Raw genomic sequence first — 25,035 nt, 5'->3', positions numbered from 1 at the left:
TGATTTCACAGAGAGGAAGGGAGAGGGGGAGAGAGAGAAACATCAATGATGAGAATCATCAATCAACTGCCTCCTGCACGCCCCCTACTGGGGATCAAGCCTGAAGCCTGGGCCTGTGCCCTGACCGGGAATCGAACTGTGACCTCCAGGTTCATGGGTCGACGCTCAACCACTGAGCCATGCCGCACGGACGCTAATGATCTTTTTTTTTTATAGTTTTTTTTTTTTTTTTTTTAATATATCTTTATTGATTTCAGAGAGAGGAAAGGAAAGGGAGAGAGAGAGATAGAAACATCAATGATGAGAGAGTCATTGATTGAGCCCACAACCCAGGCATGTTCCCCAACCAGGAATCGAACCCCAGTCGCCTGGATCCCAGGTCGACGCTCCACCGCTGAGCCACGCCCTGCCGGGCGCTAATGATCTTTTGTTGTTTTTCTTTGCAAAGATTCTTCCTTTATGCCCCTGGGACACATGCTCACCCAGAAGATCGCCTACCAGATTGCCTGCGGCCTGGCCTACCTGCACAAGAAGAACATTATCTTCTGTGACCTGAAGTCGGACAACATCCTGGTCTGGTCGCTGGACGTCAAGGAGCACGTCAACATCAAGCTGTCGGACTACGGGATCTCCAGGCAGTCCTTTCACGAGGGCGCCCTGGGCGTGGAGGGCACCCCCGGCTACCAGGCCCCCGAGATCAGGCCGCGCATCGTATATGATGAGAAGGTACCCAGCCCAGCTCCCCGCCATCCCCTGGCCCAGCCCAGCCCCCAGCTCAGGAGCAACTGCAGCTTTTGAGCCCCGTGTCTCCCCACCGCCCCCCAAGCTGATGGGTTCGTGACTCATTGCTTCAAGAATCACCTAAGTATGTGAGGGTTAACTCGGCGCCGGTGGCTATTCACCGAGACAGAAAAGGCAAATCAGAGCGACAAAAATAAGAGCTGCTCAGGAGCAGGTGACACCAGCGAGGCACCTTGACACTGAGATTATAACAGGAACCCTGTTATAACAGTGAAAATTCACAGGTCTAGCTCAGCCCTTCTGTTAATGTGGTATTTCTTGATCCCTATGGATGCCTGTGTAACTCTTTCCTTGCTGAGCCTTTTTATGATACTCAGATTAGAGGAATTGGTATGTTGTGGTCTAGGAGACAGTCTCCTCTTTATGATTTGCATGCACTGTTCATCTAGCACCAAGCATGTTGAGATGAGGATCTGTGTTCTCCTGCCTTGTCTTAATACTCAAGGGTAAGGACCAGGGCATCCATGGAGCCCTTAACCAGTGCTTGACAGTCAGCAACTCTCAGTGTGTGTTTGATGGATGGATGGGTGGATGGGTGGATGGATGGAAGGATGGATGGGCAGATGGATGATGAATGGATGGATGGATGGATGGATGGATGGATGGATGGACGGATAGATGATGGGTGAATGGATGTTATGAATGGTGGATGGATGGATGGACAGATGGATGATGGGTGGATCGATGGATGGAATGATGATGAATGGTGGATGGGTGGAAGGATGGATGGATGGTGAATGGTAGATGGGTAGATGGGTAGATGGATGGATGGATGGACAGATGGATGATGGATGGCTGGATGGATGGATAGATGGATGATGAATGGTGGATAGGTGGATGGATGGATGGATGGATGGATGGATGGATGGATGGATGGATGGATGATGAATGGTGGATGGGTAGATGGATGGATGGACAGATGGATGATGGATGGGTGGATGGATAGATGAATGGATGATGAATGGTGGATGGGTGGATGGATGGATGGATGGATGGATGGATGGATGGATGGATGGATGGATGGACAGATAGATGATGGATGGATGGATGGATGGATGGATGGACAGATAGATGATGGATGGATGGATGGATGGATGATAAATGGTGGGTGAATGGATGGATGGTGGATGGATGGATAGAAGGATGGAAGGATGGACAGGAAGGAGATGCATAGATAAATGTGCAGAAGAATGGGCAGTTAGGTGGATGGAAGGAAGGAAGGACTGGAAGATGGATGGATAAAGGGACAGAATGATGGATGGTCAGGTGGTTCATCAGATTTTTGGACAGGTGGAGGAGATGGATGGATTGGTGGATGGATGGATGAGTGCCTCTCTTTGGACAGGGCCCGTGCTTGCCTCGTCTAACAGTGTCTCCCTTCTCCCTCCATCTCGGGGCCAGCTTGCGAAAGGTGCTGGGCCCGGCAGGGCGCCTGACTTGGCTTGTCTCTCTGCCCAGGTAGACATGTTTTCCTACGGAATGGTGCTCTACGAGTTGCTGTCGGGACAGCGGCCTGCGCTGGGCCACCACCAGCTTCAGATTGCCAAGAAGCTGTCCAAGGGCATCCGCCCGATCCTGGGACAGCCAGAGGAAGTGCAGTTCCACCGACTGCAGGCGCTCATGATGGAGTGCTGGGACACGAAGCCCGAGAAGGTAGCGGGCACAGGGCCCGGGCCTGGGCCTGGGCCTCCAGCCACTGTGCTGGGGGCTGCGGGTCTTCACAGCCACACGTATGGCTGCCTCCCCGCCCTTCACGAGGGTTTAGAACAAACAGGGCAACTCTTCCCTGCTCACCTCTTCTAGAAACAGATACTTACTGCCCCTAATACATTCAGATCATTTTTGCTGTGTGTATCACTCTCAGGACAAATGAACTTTCCGCTCCCCCCCCCCAACTTTTGTGTTACATCATCATGAAAACAAAGCAGGTTGGCCCCTGGATAGCAATACAGTCCCCATGCCGGAGCAGAGAACGTGGGTGTCTCTTTGTAACGTAACGAAGGGAAGGTTTGCTCGTGAGAAACAGAAGCCACATTCTCATTTTAAAGCAAGTTGTTTTCAGGAAAGGCCAGCGGTTTCAAGGTTAAAACTCATGGATCACTTAGAAGGTGCTCATTTAATGTATTGGTGATCCGAGGAGATTTCTTTACAAGCTTGTACACTCCTGGGCATGGGGCTGGAATATCAGAGTCTAGACCAACCTGCTTACCTGAGTTCTGGTCGCCATGGACAGCAATGACCCAGATGCCTGGGAGGGTCTGTTTCTGTCCGTGTCTATCTCTTGTTTCAGTTGGGCCTTGAATGAGCAGACTCCACTCCTTCCCCCCTGGTTCAAGACCGTTGGTTTCGGGGGCAGAATGGGCATCAGTCTGGTTGTAAGTGACCAAGTGACCCGGCTCACAGCCCTGGTGGCCTCTCTCCCTCAGAGACCGCTGGCCGTGTCGGTGGTGAGCCAGATGAAGGACCCGACCTTCGCGACCTTCATGTACCAGCTGCCCTGCGGGAAGCAGACTGCCTTCTTTTCGTCCCAGAGCCAGGAGTACACAGTGGTGTTCTGGGATGGGAAAGAAGAATCCAGGTAATGTCCTGAGGCCCTGCTTCTGTCAGAGCGGGGCCAACTGTGGAATTGGGGGGCACTCAAGATGACCACAGCAGACTGAAAGCCTCATGCAGTCTCCTCAAGAGAAAAAACTGCCCTGGCCGGTGTGGCTCAGTTGGTCCCATGCACCAAAAGGTTGCCGGTTCGATTCCCAGTCAGGGCACATGCCCGGGTTGCGGGCTCCATCCCCTGTTGGGGCGCATGCAGGAGGCGGTGGATCGATGTTTCTCTTTCCCTCTCTCTTCCTCTCTCTCTAAAAAATTAATAAAATTCTACATTTTTAAAAAGAGAGAGAAATCAGAGTCCCCACCTGCACTATGGGTTTATGATTAAGAGATGCAAAGAAGAGGTGGAATCTGCTAGGGGCTTGGAAAGCAGGAGTCAGGCGAGGCTTTTGTTTTAAGACGGGAGCTATTTTCAGCTTGATGGTCCAGGGGGTAAGTGATTCTGGGGCCTAAGGAGAGAGGACAGTGACTGGAGTGAGTTGCTGAGTGACGAGAGGGGAGGGGGGAATCTTTCTCTGCCTGAATTTTCAGGCAGAACCCGGCCCTGCCCCAGGCCATGAGCAGTCCTTGCGTCTTCTAGAACATGACACATCCCACCCTGGGCCCCACGGGAAGGACAGGGCCCCCAGCTGCTGCTCTTCCTCCGAGGTTGCTCCGGGCCAGGCTGGGGTGAGGAGGCGGCCCTGGCCCTGGGCGGTGACCACACAATCGCCGCCCTTTGTAGGAACTACACGGTGGTGAACACGGAGAAGGGCCTGCTGGAAGTGCAGAGGATGAGCTGCGCGGGCATGAAGCTCACCTGCCAGCTCAAGGTCCAGAGCTCTCTGTGGACGGCCACCGAGGTAACCAGCCCCGAGCAGGGCTGTCGCCAAGGCGGGCAACACCAGGAGCTGGATGGCACCACTCAAAATACAGGCCACGCCCTGGCTGGTGTGGCTCAGTGGTCAGTGTGGTCAGCTGCCTGCCCACTGAGGGGTCGTGGGTTCAGTTCCGGTCAAGGGCACGTACCTGGGTTGCGGGTTCGATCCCCTGCCCCAGTAGGGACACATGTGGGAGGCAACCAATTCCTGTGTGTCTCTCACATCGATGTTTCTTTCTCTATCTCTCTCTCCCTCCCTTCCACTCTCTCTAAAAATCAATGGAAAAATATCCTCAGGTGAGAGTAAACACCCAAAAAAAGGAACTGAAAGGCCGTGCCTCAAACCCCAGCGGTGGTTTTCTCTGGGTAACGGGTGATGGGCGGTTTAACTTCTTTAGACGATCCTGTTGTTTTCAAAGTTTCTACCAAGAGCAGAAGTTTTAAAACGACTGACCAGAAAGCCTCCATACCGTTGCTCTCTAAGGCCCAAGGGTGTCAGGCCGTCGCAGCCCAGGTCTCACGCAGCTTCTCTGCCTCCCCAGGACCAGAAGATCTACATCTACAGCCTCAAGGGCATGTGCCCCTTAAACTCGCCGCAGCGGGCTTTGGACACGCCGGCTGTTGTCACCTGCTTCCTGGCGGTGCCTGTTTTAAAAAAGGTGAGGGACGGGGGAGAAGGTGAGTGCGCAGGTGTCTTGACCCCCCCTTCCTGGTTCTTTTGGGGGTGTGGGGAGATAACCACACCCTCTTGGATGAAGCCCAGGTCACCATCTGCCTTAGAGACCCAGGAGACCTGGACCATCATCAAGGGCCCTTTATGTTTGGGACAACTATGTGACCAGTAAGACTAAGGGCTCCTTGGAAAGCTTTAGTTCCTCATGCAAATATCGCAGCCCCAAAAAGCATTTGGCAAAATGCTTTTCGGATGCAAATCGTGTAAAGGAGCAGTCCCCTGCGTGACTTTCCACTTCTGACAGTGGTGGGTGGCCTCAGGAGCCTGGGCCAGTGCCTCCCCATGGCCCTGGCCCCACCCTTTCAATTCCAGACTTAGGTCCTTCTTTGTCCAGTGCGGCCTAAAATGGGCAGCCCTTACCTTTCTCAAATGAATCCCGAGTTGTGCTCTCCCCAGCCCAGGTCCCGGGCAGCCCTGCTGCCCCCCAGGACCGGACCCAGGCCCCTCTGCGAGACCAATGGGGCTCTCCACAACTGGCCCCTCGCACCCCAACCCACCCAGCACCACACTGTAAGGGGGCCCTTCCCACCAGGAATGCTGGCTGCACACACCTCTCCTAGACTCTCCTGTTCAGTTCTCAAGGTCAAGGCCAGTCCCCCACCTCTGAGGAGCTGCCCCCACCCTCACCCCAGCCCCTCAGCAACATTCCCGGGCTCCTCTGGCCTTGACCTTAAGATCCAGGCAACACTCTGCTCCCTTCATCTGCCCCGAGGCTCCTGCTCAGGGCGCCCCAGTCACAGGACCCGAGCCAGGTGTCATTATTGGTGTTGCTTTGTTAAAACACATTGGCTGCCGTCATCCAATTTCAGTTTTCCCATCTGTAAAATGGGAGTTAAAGGAGACTTGTTAAAAGGATCTCTGGGCGTTACGCACCCCAAGCTCCAGGCCACGGCAACTCGGTAAACACGAACTGATTATTACTCCCCGAGGGTCCCGAAATACATGCGCTCTTCTCTCCACCCCACCACAGCTTCATTTCTCTAAAAAAAAAAAAAGTCTGAAGTCAACCTTAGAGTCATTTATGACTGTGGCCCCACAGGCGGGCGAGGCTGGGCAGCTCGAGCCCCGGTCTGCACCGGAGCGCAGGAGAGCATGACACAAAGCGTTATTTAAGGCCACTGCTGGCCAGAGCCCCCGGGCCAGGGCACCACCGCCCGCACGACCGGGGGGAATAAAGCAGGCTCTGTGCGGGGCCTCCCTGCCAGGGTACCTGCCCTCGGAGGCCGCGGGTGGCAAGACCCCTGCATTCTTGCACGCGCGCTCCCCCCCCCCCCCCCCCCCGCCAGGACGCAGATAGAGACGCGGCCCCTGTTTGCCTTGGCTGCTGCTTTTCCTAAAACCCCGAGGATGGATTTCGATAGATGTTCTTAGCGCTTATTGACCTTGCTCTTGAGCTACAGGCAGGTTTGCTCTTTACCTTGGAACAGCCCAGCCTAGAGTTCCTCCCGCTCCCAACAAGGGGGCTTTCTGCCGCTCGCCCTCGCTGGCACGGGGCCTGGATCCCTGCTCTGTCCCGGCTCCAGCTTTGTTCTGAATCCTTCCCCTCCCCAGGCCCAGCCCCGCCAGGGCTGCGGGGCTGAGAAGTTGCGCCCTGTCCCCAGCTTCGCCCAGATGCCCCGGGAGGTCTGGGGTGGGCCCAGCATTCAGCCTGGCCGCTGTGACTTTGGCCTCTTCGCGGTGACCTCTAGTGGCTGTAGGAGAGCATGGGCTTCGTTGTGGGGGTGCAGGCACCCCAAGGACAACTAATGTTAACTGGACCACGGGCATTTCATAGCAGATATGGGAATGTAGGCCCAGCAGCCCGGCAGCCGAGGAGTGCTTCCACGGGAGGGTCGAGTTAGAAGCAGATTCTTTTTATTTATTTTTATTTATTTTTCATTCTTACCCAAGGAGTGGGTATGTTTTTTTCCATTGATATTTAGAGAGAGTGGAAGGGAGGAGAGAAAGAGAGAGGGAGGGAGAGAAACATCGATGTGAGAGAGACACATCTATTGAGGGAGCGGGGATCGAACTTGCAACCCGGGTACCCGCCCTTGAATGGGAATCGAACCCGAGACTCTGGTGCACGGGCTGGCTCTCTAACCACTGAGCCACACCAGCCAGAGCTGAAGCAATTTCTTTAAGAATTAAGTTCAGCAGAGCCCAGCCGGCATGGCTCAGTGGTCGCACCCCGACCCATGAACCAGGAGGTCGCGGTTCGATTCCCGGTCAGGCCCGAGTTGCAGGCTCGATCCCCAGCAGGGGGCCTGCAGGAGGCAGCCGATCAGTGACTCTCATTGATGTTTCTCTCTCTCCCCCTCTCCCTTCCTCTCTCTGAATAAAAACAAACCATTTTTTTTTAAAAAAATTAGCTCAGCAGGTACGTGTTGTCTCCTGGAGCAGAAAACCAGGAATGAATGGGACTCGCCCTTCCCTGTGCCAGGCCGGAGTCCTGGGGGTGGGGGGGCTCCTCCGGGGCCTGGCAGCTCCCGCCTCTTTAGCGGCCTTGCTCCCCTCCCCGCAGAACTCCTACCTGGTGCTGGCGGGCCTGGCTGACGGGCTCGTGGCCGCGTTCCCCGTGGTGCGGGGCGCCCCCGACGACAGCTGCTCCTACCTGTGCTCGCACACGGCCAACAGGTCCAAGTTCAGCATCCCAGACGAAGACGCGCGGCAGAACCCCTACCCCGTGAAGGCCATGGAGGTTGTCAACAGCGGCTCCGAGGTCTGGTACAGCAACGGGCCGGGCCTGCTGGTCATTGACTGTGCCACCCTGGACATCAGCAGGCGGCTGGAGCCCTACTCGGCGCCCTCCGTGGTCACCTCGGTCGTGTGCAGCTCCGAGTGCCGGGGCGAGGAAGTGGTCTGGTGCCTGGACGACAGGGCCAACTCCTTGGTGATGTACCACTCGGCCACGTACCAGCTGTGTGCCCGCTACTTCTGTGGGGACCCCAACCCCCTGAGGGACATGTTTCCTGTGCACCCGTCGGGCCTGGAGCCAGCGGACGGCCACGTGGCCAGGACGAAGGAGCCCGAGGCGGACTCCATCGCGGACGTGAGCATCATGTACAGCAAGGAGCTGGGCACGCAGATCCTGACCCACCAGGACTCCCTCACCGACTACTGTTCGATGTCGTCCTATTCTTCTTCGCCACCCCACCGGGCCCCCCTGTCCCCCTCGAGCCTGCCCTGCTCCCCGGCAAGCTCTTCCAGCCTGCCCTTCTCCACCGACTGCGAGGACTCGGACAGGCTGCTCGAACCCGCGGCCGGTTCCGACAGGTCCGAGCATGAGCTGACCCCCGTGGACGGCGAGGCCTTCAGCCAGCACCTGCAGGCCGTGAAGGTCCTCGCCTTGAAGGACGTCATCTGGGTCCCCAGGTAGGTCCCCCAGCAGCGGGGCACAAGCTTGCGGGCGCCCGCTGCTCGCTCTTTGGGGGCAGAGTGAAGGGAGCTCGGGACACTGCCCCGATCCATCAGGAGCGGGTCCCTCTACTCTGCCATCCGGAGCGACTTCTTTAGCCAGGCTGGGAAGGGGTGCGCCAGAGCTCATCTCCCCGCTGGAGAGCTTAGGGCACCCCGGTCAAGCGCGATCAGGTTTCCTTCTGGGAAAGGGCTCGTCGGCCCGGCTTCGGTGCCCCCTCTGCCACTCAGTCCATTAGCAGAAACTGCGCATTTGTTGCCCTGCCTGCGCCCGTGCCAGCTCCCCGTCCCCTGGAGAGCCCGGCCCTGGACAAAGCGCTTCCCCTTCTCGGTTCTGGTTTCACAGGCGCGGTGGAGATATTATCATAATCAGCCTGGAGAAGGCCTCCGGCGCCCAGCGGGGCCGAGTCATCGCCGTCCTGAAAGCCAGGGAGCTGACCCCATGGGGGTAAGACCGAGGGACAACCCTTAGGACCCGGGCTGTAGCGTGGGGAGGCTAGGACCCACTGCCACGTCCCTGCACCGCGGCCCCGCCCTCCTGTCCTCCGCAAATAAACGTGACATCCACCAACGTGGCCATAGGGCAGACGAGCGGCGAGGCGAGGCGCTCCAGGCAGCTCCTAGGAGATCAGCAGGTGCCAGCTAAACCAGGCACCTGCCCCTGGTCACAGCCTCCTGTTTCTGGGGAACCCAGTGCCCCTGGTGACCACATGCCCCGCCTGGGGTACGTCTCCAGGATCCAAGCACAGCTGCCATTGAAATGGGGATGGAAGTGGCTCACTGTCTTCTCCACCAAGCAAGAGAGCCCTTACCCAGGTGTCCCACCTGCCCAGACAGTGCCAAGGGGGGCTTCATACCACCTGTTGGGGGGTCCCACCAGGAGGCAGGCCAAGGAGGAGGTGGGCCGCACAGCCTGGCGGGGGCCCAGAAGCAAACTATGCAAGCAGAGCTCGTGCAAAACAACCGACAGCCTCAAAAAAGTGCATATGGTTAGGACCTGTTGCAGGTTTTCTTTTTTTTCTTTTATTAAATATCTTTATTGATTTTAGAGAGAGGAAAAGAGAGAGAGAGAGACAGAAACATCAATGATGAGAGAGTCATTGATCGAGCCCGCAACCAGGCATGTGCCCTGAGCGGGAATCGAACCTCGATCGCCTGGATCCTAGGCCGACGCTCAACCGCTGAGCCCCGCCCGGCCGGGCCAGGTTTTCTACCCGATGTATTACCATGTTTCCTAAGCACTGAGAGAGTGAGGATGGGAAAAGATTCGTGCCTGAGGCAAGCGCATTGAGTTAAAGTCCGAATCCACCATGGGCCATGGACGAGCAGGAATCAGAGTTCGCGGTGTTTTCCGGGCAGCGTGGGGTGTGGGACACCTCGCGAAAGATACCTACGCGCTCTGATGGTATCAGGGTCCCGCCAAGGACTCAGCCCCTTGCAGACAACCCCTGCGAACCTGAACTGATGCCCTTGGCCTGTCTTTCTTTTTGGTTAATCTTCACCTGAGGATATTTTTCCCATTGCTTTTCAGGGAGAGTGGAAAGGAGGGAGGGGGGAGGGACAGAGGAGAGAGAGAGAAACACCAGTGTGAGAGTCGCATCGATTGGTTGCCAGCCCGGACCGAGGCTGGGGAGCAGACCTTCAACCCAAGTGCGTGCCCTTGACCGGGAATCAAACGCGAGACCCTTCGGGGTGGGATCCGATGCTCTGACCGCTGAGCCACACTGGCCTGGGCATTGGCCCCTCGTTACATGTCAGAAAGCCTCTGCCCACAGGCTGGACCAGTGGGGGTGAAGCAGAGCATCCAGGCACATGGGTGGGACTAGGCTGGGATGCACCGATGCCCCCCTTCGCCACGCTCTGTCCCCCTGAGAAGGGGCAGGCAAGGGGCCCAGCCCCGGCCACGTGGGCACCCCTGTGGGGTATCTCAGACCCCTCCCCCTCTCCGCAGGGCACTCGTGGATGCGGCTGTGGTGGCCAAGGACACAGTCGTGTGTGGCTTTGAGAACGAAAACATGGAGTGGTGCCTGGCTGTCTGGAGGGGCTGGGGCACCAGGGAGTTTGACGTTTTCTACCAGTCGTACGAGGAGCTGGGCCGGCTGGAGGCCTGCCCACGCAAGAGAAGGTAACTCCTGGGCAGCGACCATCGCTTGGACCTGGCTGGCCCAGGCCAGAGGGCTGACCCCTCCGCCTGCGGCCTGCAGCCCTCCGAGGACAAAAAGAGGAACTGGGTGGGTTCTCCCACGAACCAGCTGCTGCTAAGAAATGCGGAGAAGCCCCCGCCCTGGCCCGTGGTTTCAGGATTCCCTGGTTTTCCAGAGCATTTACCTGGACACCCCCACCCCCATTGCTGGTTTCACAGCCCAGGGGAAGGTGGTGGGGTCTGGAGGAGAGCGGCTCCCCCTGCCTCCTCTCTCCACTTCCAGGAGCAAGGGAGGGGGCCCTGTGCTGGGCCAGGGCACAAAGGAAGGGGGGGCTGGGCCTTCCCAGCATCCAAGGCCGGCCCATTTTCCTCCCCAGGTCTGGGATGGAATTACACTAGCGGCTCTTGGTTGGGGAGCAGTTCGGGGCAGAGCGGGAGGAGGGCCCTGACCCCTGCCCCTTCCCCTGGTCGCCCCCCGGGTTCTCAGCACATTTCACAAGCTCCCGAGTCCCCCGGGCCTGGGGCCCAGCTTGGGGAAGCTGCGATCATGTGTCTCCCCTCTCGCTCGGGGGGGAAAGTCTCCGTGTGAGAAACCCCGAGAAGGACCCTCGGCGAGGAGCGTTGCCCGATCTGGGGAATGAATGAGTTTCTTTAAGTGACGCCGCCGGAAAGCCAAGAGCTGGCCCGGCCCCGGCTCGGCCTTTACCTTCTCCTGCCGACAAAAGGAAGGAGACACTCGATCGGCAGGACGTGAGAAAGGGCCTTGTGTTTACAGCTTCGGTGAAATAAACTCGGGCACAGCCGAGCACAGGCCCTGTTTGTTTGCAAGTCATAATCTTGTTTATCACTTTAACAAATTAAGGAATTTCGCAGCAGCTAGGCCCCTGCTTGTGAAATTACATCCTATGGGGCTTATAGCAAATTACGTGTTTGCTAAACGTTGGCTGCACACACGTACAGCGGGGCGGCAAAGGCGACGTTGTCGATGGGGGGGATCTGTGGGCGCAGCAGCGAGAGTTTTCATAAGTCGTGCGCACACGCACGGACACGGACACGCGTGCGTATCCACGCGGCTTCCCGGAGCAGCCGGCCGAGGCTGCTTCACCCAGAGCGGGAGCGGGAACGTGCGATCCCGCTCGTTTCCCTTCCAAAATTAAATTATGAAAATCGAACTCGAGATGCGCTGGGGTGCGCGGGCCAAGGGGAGTCCTTTTATCTGAAGATAAACAGACTCTCAGAGTGAAGTCATGGTCTCGCCTGTAGAGTGCTGGGGGCAACGGCCAGGCTCCTCTCACCCGGACCCACCCCCTGCCCTGGCAGCCCCGTGGCAGTTTGGGGGGGGGGAGGGGGTAGGTACAGAAACAGCCAATCAGTCAGTGTCCCCACTTCCTTTTACTGGCCTGGGCACTGAGGCCTCCTGTGCCTCCTGCCTGCTTCACCGCCTCCGCAGGGCCTTGCTGGCCCCTGCTCGCCTCATCCCAGCACCCGCAGTGGCCCAGCTAACCCCCCCAAGTGCAAACTGGGTCCTGTCCTTCCCCTGCCCCAAGCAAAACACATCGTTTCTCTAAAAAGCGGCTTTTCGTTGCAGTGTGTATAGAGTTTCGGTCTCTGTGAAACACACTGCGTGGCTGGCTGGGCGTGCACGCACCGGGAGATACCCCGAAAGATGCCCGAGGGTCTGGCAGACGTCGGTGCCCCTGGGGAGGCCGGCTGGGGGCTGGTGCAGGGGAGCAGGCCCTTCGTTTTCACTTTCTACCTTCCTCTCTGCACTGCTTGAGTTGTAAACAGGCTCATTATGAAGCAGAGCCAGGCTGGGAGGGACTTCTCCCCTGCACCCCAGGAAGGATGTACCTTGGCCTACGGTATTTACAGCCCCGTGCTGCACAGGCTGGTAGCCCAGGAGCCATAGGCTAGGCCACACAGCTCGGCGTGCAGCGGGCTCCACCACGTAGCTGTGTATAAGTGCCGTCCGTGACGTTCACATGGCGACGAAATCGCCAAGGGTGCGTTCCTTAGGAGCTAGCTTCGTCATCGAGTGGCCTGTGACGGTGGTTATGTCCCCTGGGCCACCCAAAGGGGTCTAGGGCTGGCTGCATCCTAGTCACCCAAAAGTCAGCTTGGATGTCCTGCAAGTTTCAACCCTCAGATAAAAACAAAAATAAAACCCTCGACGCTGAGCAGGGGACCCCTCCTCTGGTTCTGGTTTGTCTCCGTGACGTGACAACGACAGTCCTTGCCCCGTAGGATCAGTGTGAGACCAAGAGTGACCATGCATGTGACGGCACCAGCCCAGCCCCCAATCCAGGGCCAGGACTCCCTCCCTGCCCCCCATCCTATCCACCCTCACCCCTGCCCAGAAGGCTACCCAGGGGGAACGCAAGTGATTCTGTTCCTGTGTCGTCAGGGCCATCACCAGCGCTGTCACTCTTCCAGGCCATGTCACTCACACTCAGGGGCACACACCTCCTCACGTTGGCACAATGCAGCACTGGTGGGAGAGCCCGTCTGTCCGACTGTCCCCTTCTGCTCAATCCAGGGAGGAGACCGGACACAGAGGGGTGGCCGTGGGCATGCTCTCTTCAGCTCCTGCACACAGCTGTCCCTGTCGCAGGGGCCGGAGCTGAGGAGCCCTGTTCCCCAGGCAACAAGGAGGAATTCCAGTTGCTCAAAGCAGGGCTGGCCGTGGACAGAATCAGACGGGACATGTCCCTCTTCATCCCCCCTGGCCCTCAGGAAGGGACTGAATGAAGATCAGGGGCCAGGCTGGGGGACCTACGTATTAAAGGGAGACACGAGGGTGGACCCTGAGCTGGGGCGTGTGGAAGTTGGGTTGCAGAGGCTTCCTCAGCACCCCAGAAAACGTGGCTCTCCTCAATGCGGCCCCCTCTCAAAAAGCCAGTCCCCCAGCCCTCATTGGCCCAGACAGAGATGGTGACAACCTTGGTTAAGGCCTGGGGCTAGGTCCTGCCTCCCCCACAGCGGAGAAAGGACTCTGCCAACCGCGGTGGCCAGCGCTGGGGGCTTGGCCAAAAAGACATGCTGGTTCCAAAAACACAAGAGCTCCTCTCCCGCCCTGGAGTCCAGGGGAGGAAGGGAGCTGATGCTGGCCTCTCCACCCCCTTTCCTGACAGCCACCCCCCAATTTCACCAGGCTCTCGGGAGCAGTTCCCGCACCCGCGGCCAGGGGGCGCCCCTGCCCTCCTGCCTGCCTGGCCCGGCCTGGCCAGGACCAGGGGGAAATGGATGGCCCCGGCCGGGCTCCTGGCCCTCTGAGAAGAGCTTGTGGGCTTGATGAGTTTACTTTAAGGAGCATTCCCAAGTATGATCACATCCGAGAAAGAAGGAACCCTTGTGGCTGAGTGTGGAAGTAGGTAAACACTGATACCCACGCCGTGGGGCGGGCAGAAGCCCAAAAGAGCCCGAGGAAGGCGCTGGGGGCTGAGAGCTGGCCATTGTCACCAGCGGAGCTCCAGGGCTGCGTTTGCTCCACGTTTCGGAGCCTGATGGGTGGGTGGAGACGCAAGTCACGGGTTACAACGGCAGCCAGGCCCTCACGAGGGCTGACAGCCAACCACTGCCTCCTCGGCCGAAGGAACTTGGAGCAGGCACAGGCCTTCCGCCTGCCCTTGACCCCTGGCCTGGGGTCTGCCCTCCTTTCCATCAGCTGCTCTTGACTGCTCAGGAATGGACAGATGGATGGAAGTGTCTAGGAAAGGGGGGAAGGATGGCAGGTCCTTGAGGTTGCAGAGGTGGGGCTGGGCAGACTTGGGGGCCTGGGCAAGAGCTCACAGCTGCGGGGGTCTGACAAATCCCCGGGGGGGGGGTCAGCAACCGCCTTCATTGGCCCTCAGATTCTCTGTTGCCAGGCAAGAGGCCCTGGGAACCCCCCAACTCAGATGCCTTTTTTCCCTGCTGTGAGGCTGGCCAGGGGACTAAACAGCAAGACAGAAGCCCCCGGGGGGGGGGTGTCTGGCCTCCCAGAATGTGCAGCAGGAAATGACCTTGACCTTCTCCCACCCCCACGGAGCACAGGGGAAACAAAGGCCCAGCGGAGCAGCCAACCCAAAGTATGTCGTCACCAGGGGCAACGTGGCCTCCACGCTCGCTGGCTCCCAAGCCTGGGAAGAAATCTTGTTGTTCGCCTCGGTGGGGTGGGTGTTTGTTTTGTTTTGATTTTTTTTTTGTAAAAGCCTGAACCAAACCAGCTTTTTAAAATGCTGCTCCAGGACAGGGCACCCCGTGCAGACGGCCTGAAAAGGCAGATCCCAGCGGAGATTGGAAACCTCCCAACGGAGACCCTTGCAGGTTCCCAGGCACAGGCCCCGGCTCCTGCCCGAGACCAGCTCGTCTGGCCAGGGTTTGCCCACTTCCCCCAGGCAGCCCCTTTCTCGGAAAAATGAAACCAAAAGGTCAAGGTCTTTGCCATAGTTTCTCTTCTCTGAGAAGTTAGAAATCTCATGGTGGAGGGGGTCATCTGTCACGATTTCACGTTGTCACATCCATTCAACAAATTGTCCCATGAAACCAAAGGGCAGCACTAGTCCAGCTGCATGGGACCAGAGTCCAGACTCCTCAGTGAGGGATGGAGACGATTGTGGCAGAATCCCAGCTGCCCTTATTTCAAAGGGAGAGCAAGTCAGCAGAGGCCTGGCCGCAGGCTCCTTCCTCTCATTTGTCCTGAGCATCTTGAGGGGCCAATGTGGAGGCCACTGAACTGACCTGGGGTGGACACCTCCTGTTTTCTTAATGATTTCAGAGAAAGGAAAGGAGAGGGGGAGGGATAGAAACATTGATGGGAGAGAAACATGGATCGGCTGCCTCCTGCACCCCCGTACTGGGGATCAAGCCCACAACCCAGGCATGTGCCCTGACCGGGAATCGAACCGGCAACCTCCTGGTACATGGGTGGTGCTCAACCAGCTGATAAGGGGCCAGACAAGGGTGGACACCTTCCCGTAACTGAGCTCCCACCGGAGCTGCACTGCCCTCCTCCCAATGCACCTGCTCTTGGACCAACTGTTTCTTTATATTTTTCTCTAAAGAAGATGTTAAGCCTGGCCGGCATGGCTCAGCGGTTGACCTAGGACCCAGGAGGTCACAGTTCAATTCCTGGTCGGGGCACATGCCCAGATTTCGGGCTCAATCCCAAGTAGGGGGCATGCAGGTGGCAGCCGATCAGTGACTCTCATCATTGATGTCTCTCTCTCGCTCTCCCCCTCTCTCCCTCTCTCTGAAATCGATGAAGACATATTTAATAAAAAATAAATAAAAATTCTGAGACATGCTACAATGTGGATGAACCTGAGGACCTTATGCTAAATGAAATAAGCCAGTCACCAAAAGACAGTGTATGAGACCACTTATATGAGGCACCTAAGGTGGGCAAATGCATAAAGAAAATGGGGGGCCTGGAGGGGGGGAAGGGCTCATTAGTGTTTCAGTTTGGGGGTTCTGGGGGCAGATGGTGGTGACTATCGGGCAGCATTGGAAGTTTGCACAGCGTGAATTAATGCCATGAAACTGTCCACTTCTGAAAGTGAAATGGTGGAAATAGTAAATTTTGTGTCATGTATGATTTACCGTGGTAACATTTTTTTTTTTTTAAGTTCTGAGGATATCTCACTTCTGTAAAGAAACTTTCTGGGAACCCAAGAGGAAGTCAAAACAACCTAGTGTCGTTTTGCAATGCCACACCCACAGGGCCAACAGCTGAGGGGCAGCAGACCCGGGCCCGGCCTCCGCTCGCCGTTGCCCAGGCCGGCCTGAGGCTGGGCCCAGGACAGTCTCAGAGGAGTCTCCAGGCACTCTCTGGGAAGGCCCTGGTCCCGGTCCTTCATCCCAGTAGCCTATGGAAGCGGCAGCCCTTTCGTTGGCACCTCTTTGGACTCAGAAGTTCATTACTCCCTCTGCTAGACCATGATCCTAATTTGCAACAACTCGGTCTACCAGATGTCCGTCTCCTGGCAGCCCGATGCAATGTGGGGGGCGTTGCAGGGGTCAGGCTCCCGTTCAGATCCTGCCCTTCCCTCCTCTGTGCTGACTAATCTTGACAAGGCCTGGACATCCTGAACCTCCTCAGTTGTGCAATAGGCCGGATAGTTCCTCACAGGAGTACTGTGAAGATTAAATAAGAAAACGTAGCCCCGGCCAGTGTGGCTCAGCGGTTGAGCATCGACCTATGAACCGGGAGGTGCCAGTTCGATTCCCTGGTCGGGGCACATGCCCGGGTTTCAGGCTCAATCCCCCCTGCTAGGGGGCATGTGGGAGGCAGCTGATCAATGACTCTCCCTCTTCATTGATGTTTCTCTCTCCCTCCCTCCCCCTTCCTCTTTTTGAAATAAAATTTTGAAAAAAGTAGGCAAATCACCTGGACGTAGTAGGTGCTCAAGAAAATGCTAGTTATTTTCTCTGGATTCATGAGCCTGTGGAAATGTAATTGCGTGCATGGGAAACAAGAAGTTAGCTCCCTCCCAATTAGCATTCAGGCAACATCTAGTCAAGAAACTTCCACGTGGTAGTCACAGGGCTGAGCTCCAGGAATGGGAGGAGCGGCCGCTCCAGTTGAGAGACTTGGGGTCTCGCAGCAGAAGGAAGCCAATAAGCCACCCAGGGGCCAGTCCCACCTAGGTGACAGCCCATGCCAAGCTCCAGAGGCAGGAGAACCCCCAAGGAAACTGCTCACCCTACGTTCATTTCCTGTTGCCAATTGTACAAACGAGAAAACGGCAGCCCGGGGCGGTTGGGTGGCCTGCCCGTGATCGCTGTGAGTGGCAGGCTCCAGGCCAGGCCTCTCTCCAGATGCCGCTGGAACAGAACCGGCAGGAGACCGAGCATCCTCCCCCCGGGGCTGCAGGCAACAGGCTTTCTCCCGGGACTCAGTGAAGTGCTCCAACAGGCCTGCTTTGGCTGAACTTCCAAGAAGGAAACTGGGCTCTCTCATCGGGCCGGTCCCTGGCTGTGCGAAGCCCCTTCCAAGTGGATGGCATGGGAACCTGCAGATGCTCCCACAGCTGGGCCTTGGCACAGCTCCCCTGCCGGGCAGAGAAGGCAGCTGGGCAGCAGGAAGGCTCCTTAGCTACTGTTGGGGGTTAGGGGCGGGGGTGGGAGTAAATGGTCACACTTCCCAGGAGGACAGCTAAGGTCCACTCGACTCACATTGGGCCGACGCAGGCTCCAAGGGTGTTGGTGGCTGTCCCGGCCTCTCCTCAGCAGGGCAGGCTGTCTGGCATGGGCACTGTGGCTCCTCTCTTGGCTGGGTCCGACCCCCAAGCCTGGCTCTGCTCCACCCTGATGGCCACAGGCCTCAGTGCCAAGGGAAATGGGACAGATGCAAATACTCGGGTCCTTGGGAGTGGGGCCAGAACCAACAGCTGCCTGAGATGAGTATTTACAAGCCGGGAGCTCCCTCGTTCCAGGGCAGGGTACCGCTGAGGGGCAAGGGCAGAAAGTGAGGACAGGAGGGTTACTGGGGCCCCTCCTCCTGCCCGCATGCTCCCCTGAACCAACCTGCTCTGGCTGGAACAGCGCACGGTCCACATGCTGAGGGCCTGGTCCGTCTGAATATTGTAGAAGTTTCCTCGCAAACATCAAGGCGATAGATTCCAGCCCTGGCTGGTGTGGCTCAGTGGTTAGAGCACCAACCCCAGCACCAAAGGCTCGTGAGTTCAATTCCTAGTCAAGGGCACGTACTTGAGATGCAGGTTCAAGCCCCGGCCCTGGTCCAGAGGCAACCAATTGATTCTCTCTCTCCACCCCCCCCTCCACTCTCTCTAAAAATCAATGGAAAAAATATCCTTGGGCAACAACAACAGAAAGATAATAGAGTCCACATTCCAGCTGAAACTTCATCCACATGGGAGGGGGGCTGCTAAAGCCTCAGGGTGCCTGGGGACGCAGTGCCCTTGATGTCTCAAATCCCTCCTTTACCCCCAGAAGGGAAAGAGTAGTAGAGGGTGCCCCCCTTCATCGAAAATCTCATAAGCAGGTCCCCAAGAGGAGCCCTCGGGATCTTCATGATGTTTCCCTGCAGTGTGGGGTGCGTAGGGGATGGATGCCCACCTGGGACACCTGAGGACAGGTGCCGGGCCAGCCCTGCTCTGATGGCAGACGCCGGTGACATGGCGCATTTATTTCTGTGGGCCCGTCACCGTTACCTATTTCAGTGCCTGGCACTTAATAACTGTGTTGAATAACATGCCCCCAAGTGGCGGGCAGGCCCGAGAGTCAGGAAGGGTGTGCGAGGCAGAGCGGTGCTGCGATGGATCGGTGATGTCTGCCCTGGGCGTGGAGCTGGGGGGACTGGCACAGGTGCCCGCGCTGGAGTCCGCCTGGAGGGATCGTCTTCAAACCACAGAACCCAGGGCATTTTCCCCAATGGAAGGAAGCCAAGGAGTTGGGTTCGGGGCGATAGGCCCCATCCCCACAAATTGCCTTTGAAAGTCCCCAAGATCCTCTGATACATTTAAAGCACCATTGCTCTCCGAAAGAGGCCCAGAGTCGACAACCCAGGCTGCGCGCGCCGGGCCAGGAGGTTTTGCTCGGAAACGTCCGTCCACTTCGCGCGCTAATGAGAATGTTGACCTCTCGCCAGCGTCGGGGGACTGTTTCAGCTCCTCGCAAAGCCCCGCTGGCTAACAGAAGCAGGAGGCACGCTCGATCAACTCCCAAGGAAATGCAGCATCACTTCCAGATCCGTTTGGAGTCGCCGACCAGAGCCGCCGGAGGAAGCAGGAGCGTGGCCTGCGCTTCAGCTCGCAGGGGGGCTCCCTCTCCGCGTCGTAGGCGACAAGCCTGCAGTTGTCGGGGAGGTAGGAGGGAAGGTGCGGATGCCCCAACCTTTCTAGAGCACATGCTTTTCCTCCTGGAAGCCAGAAGGCCTGCGTCATGGGCCCGCACCCTGCTCCACGGACAGACTATCTGCCCAGTCGCCTCGCGGACAAGCGCAGAGCTTCCTCCCTCCCTCCGGCTTCTAGAGTGTTAAGGAAACTCTGATTCAGGAAGGCATTTAGTTGCACATGGTGACTGTTGTTCACGAGTTTGTCGCAGAGATGGCAGCGTCTTTAGTCCAAGGTTTACACAAAATCGAGCAGCGCGAGTCGATGTGTTTGTGGGCAAAAATGAAAACAGTTGGTTCCTTGAATGAGTGTGTGCATGTGGGCAGGGGGCGGGGGGGGAGAGGGGAGAGAGAGGGTGTTTTGGGGGTTTGTTTTGTTTTCTAAATATGTTTTTATGGATTTTTAGAGAGAGGAAGAGAGAGAGAAACATCCATTGGCTGCCTCTTGCTCGCCCCCTACTGGGGATTGGGCCCAAAACCTGGGCACGTGCCCTGACCGGAAATCGAACCAGCGACCTCTTGGTTCATGGGTTGATGCTCAACCACTGAGCACACCGGCCGGGCTAAAGTAGCATTTATGACACAACATGGGCATGATAGCAGAACATCAGGGTGTGCAAAAGATCCACAAAGGGGGCTCACTGAGCAGGGTACGGCGTCAATGTTTGCCTCTTGTGTTCTCCCTCCTGAATTTCTGCTGCCCTAATTCGTAGCCTAAGCCTTCTTCTGCGGCTTAAATTATTTTCCCCCGGGCAATTTTCTGCTTCACGAGGCCTCCAGTCAAACAAAGAGAGTCTGAGTTTATGCCTGGAGTGTTTCCAGGAGGCACCCAGGCCTGACCACTGCGGTGTGTAGCCCTCAGGTGGTACCCAGGCTGCTGACCAGCTGACCAGCCCTGGGCTCCGAGGTGGGAGCGGGGGGGGGGGTCCTCCAATTCCCTCCTGTGGAATGGAAGGGTTGTCTTTGTGCAAACTCTTCAGCTGTGGGAACCCTGGCACCGCTCGGACGATTAATGGCATTTCTTGGCAAAGGGAGGGAAAGGCGAACTGGTCTACTTACTACACAGGGATTGAGTCTTAGACTAGAAGCTGGCTGTCCCTGGCCTCCGCAGGGAGGTTATCTCCCGGAGGACACCCAGGCTGTCTCCTGATAGTCCTGTGCTGGCGGCGACCAGCATTTTCTGGTTGGTGAGATTACATCCCTCGCGGCCAGCTCAAGGAGCAGAGCTCAATTTCTTCTCTCTCCCTCTCTTTTTTTCGTTAATCTTGACCCAAGGATATTTTCCACTGATTTTTTTTTTTTTTTTTTTTTTCAGAGAGAGAGGAAGGGATGGAGGGAGAGAGAGAGAGAGAGAAACATTGATGTGAGAGACACACATCGATTGGTTGCCTCCCACCCACACACACCCCAACCCGGGCAGGACAGAACCTGCAACCCAGATACATGCCCTTGACCGGGAATCAAACCCTCGACCCTTCAGTCTGCAGGCTGATGCAACACCGGCCAGGGCTCAATGTCTTCTCTCTCTCACACACACCAAATCAACGTTGGACAGAAAGAATGGACAGAGCTGGGAAGCAGACCAAGGAACCAGGAAGGACGTTCTAGAACAACCACTGTCAGATCCGCTAGCGTCTGGGGCCTAAGCGTAAGCCATGATCACTTGCCCTTTCCTGCGTCGGGCTGGAAATGCTGCACATGGAAGGAAATATCAAGCAAAATTATTATCGAAGGAAGACTTTAAATAGCAGTGTGAGTAATAAAGCAAGGTTTTGGGGGGTTAATAGAGGTTACGTGGTAATATTAGTAAAATAGTCATTATGGATTTTCTTTTCAAAGGTCATGAACAGAGCATTCAGAAAGGATGGTTTATTATAACTCATTAGCATTCTGGTGTGTGTGTGTGTGTGTGTTTTAATATATCTTTATTGATTTCAGAGAGAGGAAAGGAGAGGGAGAGAGAGAGAGAGAGAAACATCAATGATGAGAGAGTCATTGATCGAGCCCGCAACCCGGGCATGTGCCCTGACCAGGAATCGAACCCCGATCGCCTGGATCCCAGGTCGACGCTCAACCGCTGAGCCACGCCCGGCCGGGCATGGTGTGTGTGTTTTTTAATTATTCATTTTAGAGCGAGAAAGAGGGAGAGAGAAACATCGATTTGTTTTGTTGCTCCAAGTATCTACGCAGCGTCGGTTGATTCTTGCATGTGCCCTGACCGGGGATCAAACCCACATCCTTGGCGTTATCAGGACTATGCTCTAACCAACTGAGCTGCCCGGCCAGGGCTCTGCATTTGCTGTTTCTGAAAAGAGATCATGTTTTTAAAAATTATTTCCACTTTTTGCAGCACCCCCCCTCTCCCCCACCCCCTCCATTTGAGGTGGGAATCCGGGAGCATCATCTTCAAAGAAGCCCTTACAGGGAACTCTGTCGGTTTGTTCCCGGTTTGCCGCCAGCAAACAATTGAGGCATTTACTAAGGGCGTCCAAGAAACTGCTGCATATTATATGAAAGGCCAGACCTGTAACGGGCGCCCAGGGTAGCAGCCACAGATTGCGGCTGGTGAGGGGATGCTCAGTAATGTCGCTAGAGATGCGTTTCAGTGACACGTCCTGGAGACGCCAGACACGAACACGGACGGGAAGTCAGATGATGTGTTTTTGAAGCAGTGTCTCAGCGTCAGCCTGGAGTCAGGAGGAGGAACTTTGAACGTGATGTAGTGGAAACACCCAATCGGAAATGAGGAAATGCATCTGAGTGGGGACCAGCTTGTCCTGATGGGACGTCCTCAGCGTGGCAGGCAGGCGGGAAGCCAGGCTCTGAGCCCCTGATCCAGCCCAGGACCCTGTGCATTGGGGCAGGGTGGGGAGTGGGGCATCCTCCCGGGATCCTGGGCACTACTGGGGCACTACTGGCTGTGCAGGGGCTGGTGGGGCCAGTCTCCATACTGGGTTTATTGACTCCTTTGGGCCTCTGTTTGTTCCTTGGTTCCAGGCTATGCTATCCCCACCCAGGACAGCTCTGCCTCCTGATCCTGGCCTTTTCAGAGGCCCTTGCTGGGACTCTTTGCAACCCTCAGCAGGAGATCTGCCTTAACTGGACCATCCAGGTGCGCTGGAGTTGCCCCCTCTCCCCAGGCTCCACTTGCCTTGCCCCAGTGTGAAGGCTCCTGGGGGCCCCCGGCCCCTGTTCTAGGTCCCCAGTTTCCTTCTTGCCCTCTCACCCTCCCCGGGCCTGGCAGTAATCTGCTTTTCCTGGGAGGACTTCACCTATGTCCTATTCTTTGTCCTGGGCACTCTAAACCTTCAGGCTCAGCCTTTATGGGAAAATGGGTATCCTCTCCTTATAACAAAAAAAACCCCTGCCCCTGGGTCTGCAGGTGAGGCAGGTGAGGCCATTGACCCCAGAACTGAGGGGCAGCTAGAAACCGGGGAACTGAAGAGGCCAAGCCAATTTAGCATCCTCAAAATGTTAATCCCCACCCCACATTTATGCACTTTTCATTGGGTGTTAGCCTAGAAGAAGAAATATGGAGAAGCTGAAAGCAGGTTAGAACACTGAAATCACTCAACATGTCACAGGACGCAACGTCTGCGCCTGGTCAGATGTATGGAAACCGTCACGAACTACAGGGGCGTTGCTGAATTTGGGGGATCCGGTGACTAGTCGGGATTTGTGGCTTACGGTCTTACTTAAAAACCCACGTGGACGGTTTTTTGACCCTGTAATTCATGGCTATGTGTTCTGTCCTTTTCCCCGTGGCCACGGCTGGAATCCTGTATCGCTGCATAGGGAATAATTTTAGACGTGGGTCACCTCTTAGGGAGGGTGTCTGCGGGAAGGTGGGTGCTGAGCTATTTCTGACGTTAATCCCAAGTGCCAAAGAAAGTGGCACGACCCAAAGAATAAATAAGAGAGGGACACCATGTAAGCACAGAAACAGCGTATCTTCCACAGCCCAGCACTTTACATTGTGTCACATTTCAATCCTGCGGTCCTGTGAATGTGAAGAAGGGTCCAAGGATTCCCTCAAGCTTGGGGTTCACCGGGTTAAATGAATGAAGGGAGCCTGTCAGGCCCGGGGAAGATACTTTTGCTCTCCAAACGTTTCACTGGAAAGCCGCCAATATATGGGCAACTAAGTAACAAGACGAATGCAGGGAGGGGCAAAAAAGTAGACTGGTTTTTTTTGCATGGAAAATAAGACGAGAATTCAACAATAATACGAGAATAAAGTCTGTGTTTTACCTCCTTCTGCGCCACCTTGTATTTACTTTCTACAGACATTTGTCCTATGGGAACTTTCTCAGCGTTGGTTGTCTTGGCTCAGTTGTGTCTTTTTTCCTTCTTTTAAGAAGAAATGTATAAAACGTAAAATCCAAAACCTATCCTTAGAAACGCACGTTGCATTTATTTAAGGATGACCCGTGCTCCAAGGTTGAGAGAGGCTCAGGTTCGAGTCCTGGCGACTCTCCTCCCCGCACAGAATGTAACTGAGTCGCGCTTCGCGGGGCAGGGGCCCGGGCGTTCCGCTCGCTCGCTGCTTTTAAAGCTTAGAAACGAGCGACGGGCAACAATGTAGCGGATTCACGGTTCGCTCCCGGAGCGCGCGCGTCTCAGACCCGCCGGGCTGCGGACTCCCGACCGCGCGTCCTGCCCACAGGGCGGCGGGAACAAAGGCACAGTGTGGACCCGGCGGCGCGGGGAAGGGGCGGCGGGGGCGCAGGGCGGGGACGGCGGGTGGATCCGAGGACAGTCTCTGCAGCGCGAGCTCGCCGATCGGGAGAGTCTGGGGACCAAGAAGCCGCCCCGTCTTCAAAAATCCCTCCCCGCGTTGGCCAAGCGGCGGGCGAGATCGGGGCGCCGGGGGGAGCCCGAGCGCGCGCCGGCGGGGGCGTGGCCGCCGGGCGGATAACGGGCCGCTCGCCCGCCGGCTCCCGGGTCCCGGGTCCCCGCGGGCGCCGGGCCCGGCCCCACGCCCCCTGCGCCCGGCGAGCGCGCCGCAGACCGCGCGGGTGGGGAAGCGCGCGCGCGCTGGAAGGAGGATTTTTTTTTTTTTTTTTAATTTTTTTTTTTTTTTTGGTGAAACTTTGGCCACGTGAACCGCCCCCCATTCACTTTTGCACCAATCGGAGGGCGCGGACGGATCCCGAGAGGGGCCAGGCCGCCTCGCCGCCCGCCCGCCCGCTTCATAACGCGCCGTGAGTGACGTGAGGGGCGCCTGTTGCAATGGCGAGCTAAGCCGGAGGATGTGCGGCGGCGGCGGCGCCGGCCACGACGAGGACGGGCACGGGCACGGGCACGGGCACGGGCGCGGCGCCATCGCAGCCGAGCCGGCCGGGCGACGCGGGCGGGGCGGGGCGCAGCGGGCGCCGGGACTCGGCGGGCCCCGCGCCCCCGCGCGCGAGCGGGACGAGCCGCCTCCCCGGCCGCGGGCGCGCGCCGGCCATGGTCCCCTCTTAAAGGCGCAGGCCGCGGCGGCGGGCGGGCGCAACAAAGCGGCGGCGCGGGGCCTGCGGGCGGCGCGGGGGCGCGATGGGCGCGGCGGGCCCGCGGCGGCCGCGGCGCTGCCCGGGTCGGGCCTCGCGGCGCTAGGGCGGGCTGGCCTCCGCGGGCGGGGGCGGCGAGCTGAGCGCGCGCGGAGCCGGCGGGGGCGGCCGGCG

The 25,035-nt window shown here is 57.3% G+C and overlaps 1 protein-coding gene across 1 annotated transcript in view; it reads left to right on the top strand.

The window, feature by feature from the left end:
• LRRK1 (leucine rich repeat kinase 1) overlaps nt 1-11,091 on the top strand; it is a 76,912-nt gene extending 65,821 nt beyond the window's left edge. Inside the window, exons 26-33 of the mRNA XM_016200371.2 lie at nt 449-726; nt 2,260-2,454; nt 3,228-3,379; nt 4,130-4,247; nt 4,807-4,923; nt 7,501-8,351; nt 8,740-8,841; nt 10,345-11,091. Coding sequence (XP_016055857.2) covers nt 449-726; nt 2,260-2,454; nt 3,228-3,379; nt 4,130-4,247; nt 4,807-4,923; nt 7,501-8,351; nt 8,740-8,841; nt 10,345-10,522 — 1,991 coding nt within the window. The 3' untranslated portion in view covers nt 10,523-11,091. The remainder of the gene's footprint in view (nt 1-448; nt 727-2,259; nt 2,455-3,227; nt 3,380-4,129; nt 4,248-4,806; nt 4,924-7,500; nt 8,352-8,739; nt 8,842-10,344) is intronic.
• The last annotated feature ends 13,944 nt before the right edge of the window (nt 11,092-25,035 follow it).

This window comes from Miniopterus natalensis, chromosome 22 (genome assembly GCF_054644295.1).
Source record: "Miniopterus natalensis isolate mMinNat1 chromosome 22, mMinNat1.hap1, whole genome shotgun sequence".
Classification (NCBI taxonomy): domain Eukaryota; kingdom Metazoa; phylum Chordata; class Mammalia; order Chiroptera; family Miniopteridae; genus Miniopterus; species Miniopterus natalensis.
The sequence above is the reverse complement of the archived record's forward strand: the minus strand, read 5'-3'. Positions and strand labels throughout refer to the sequence as shown.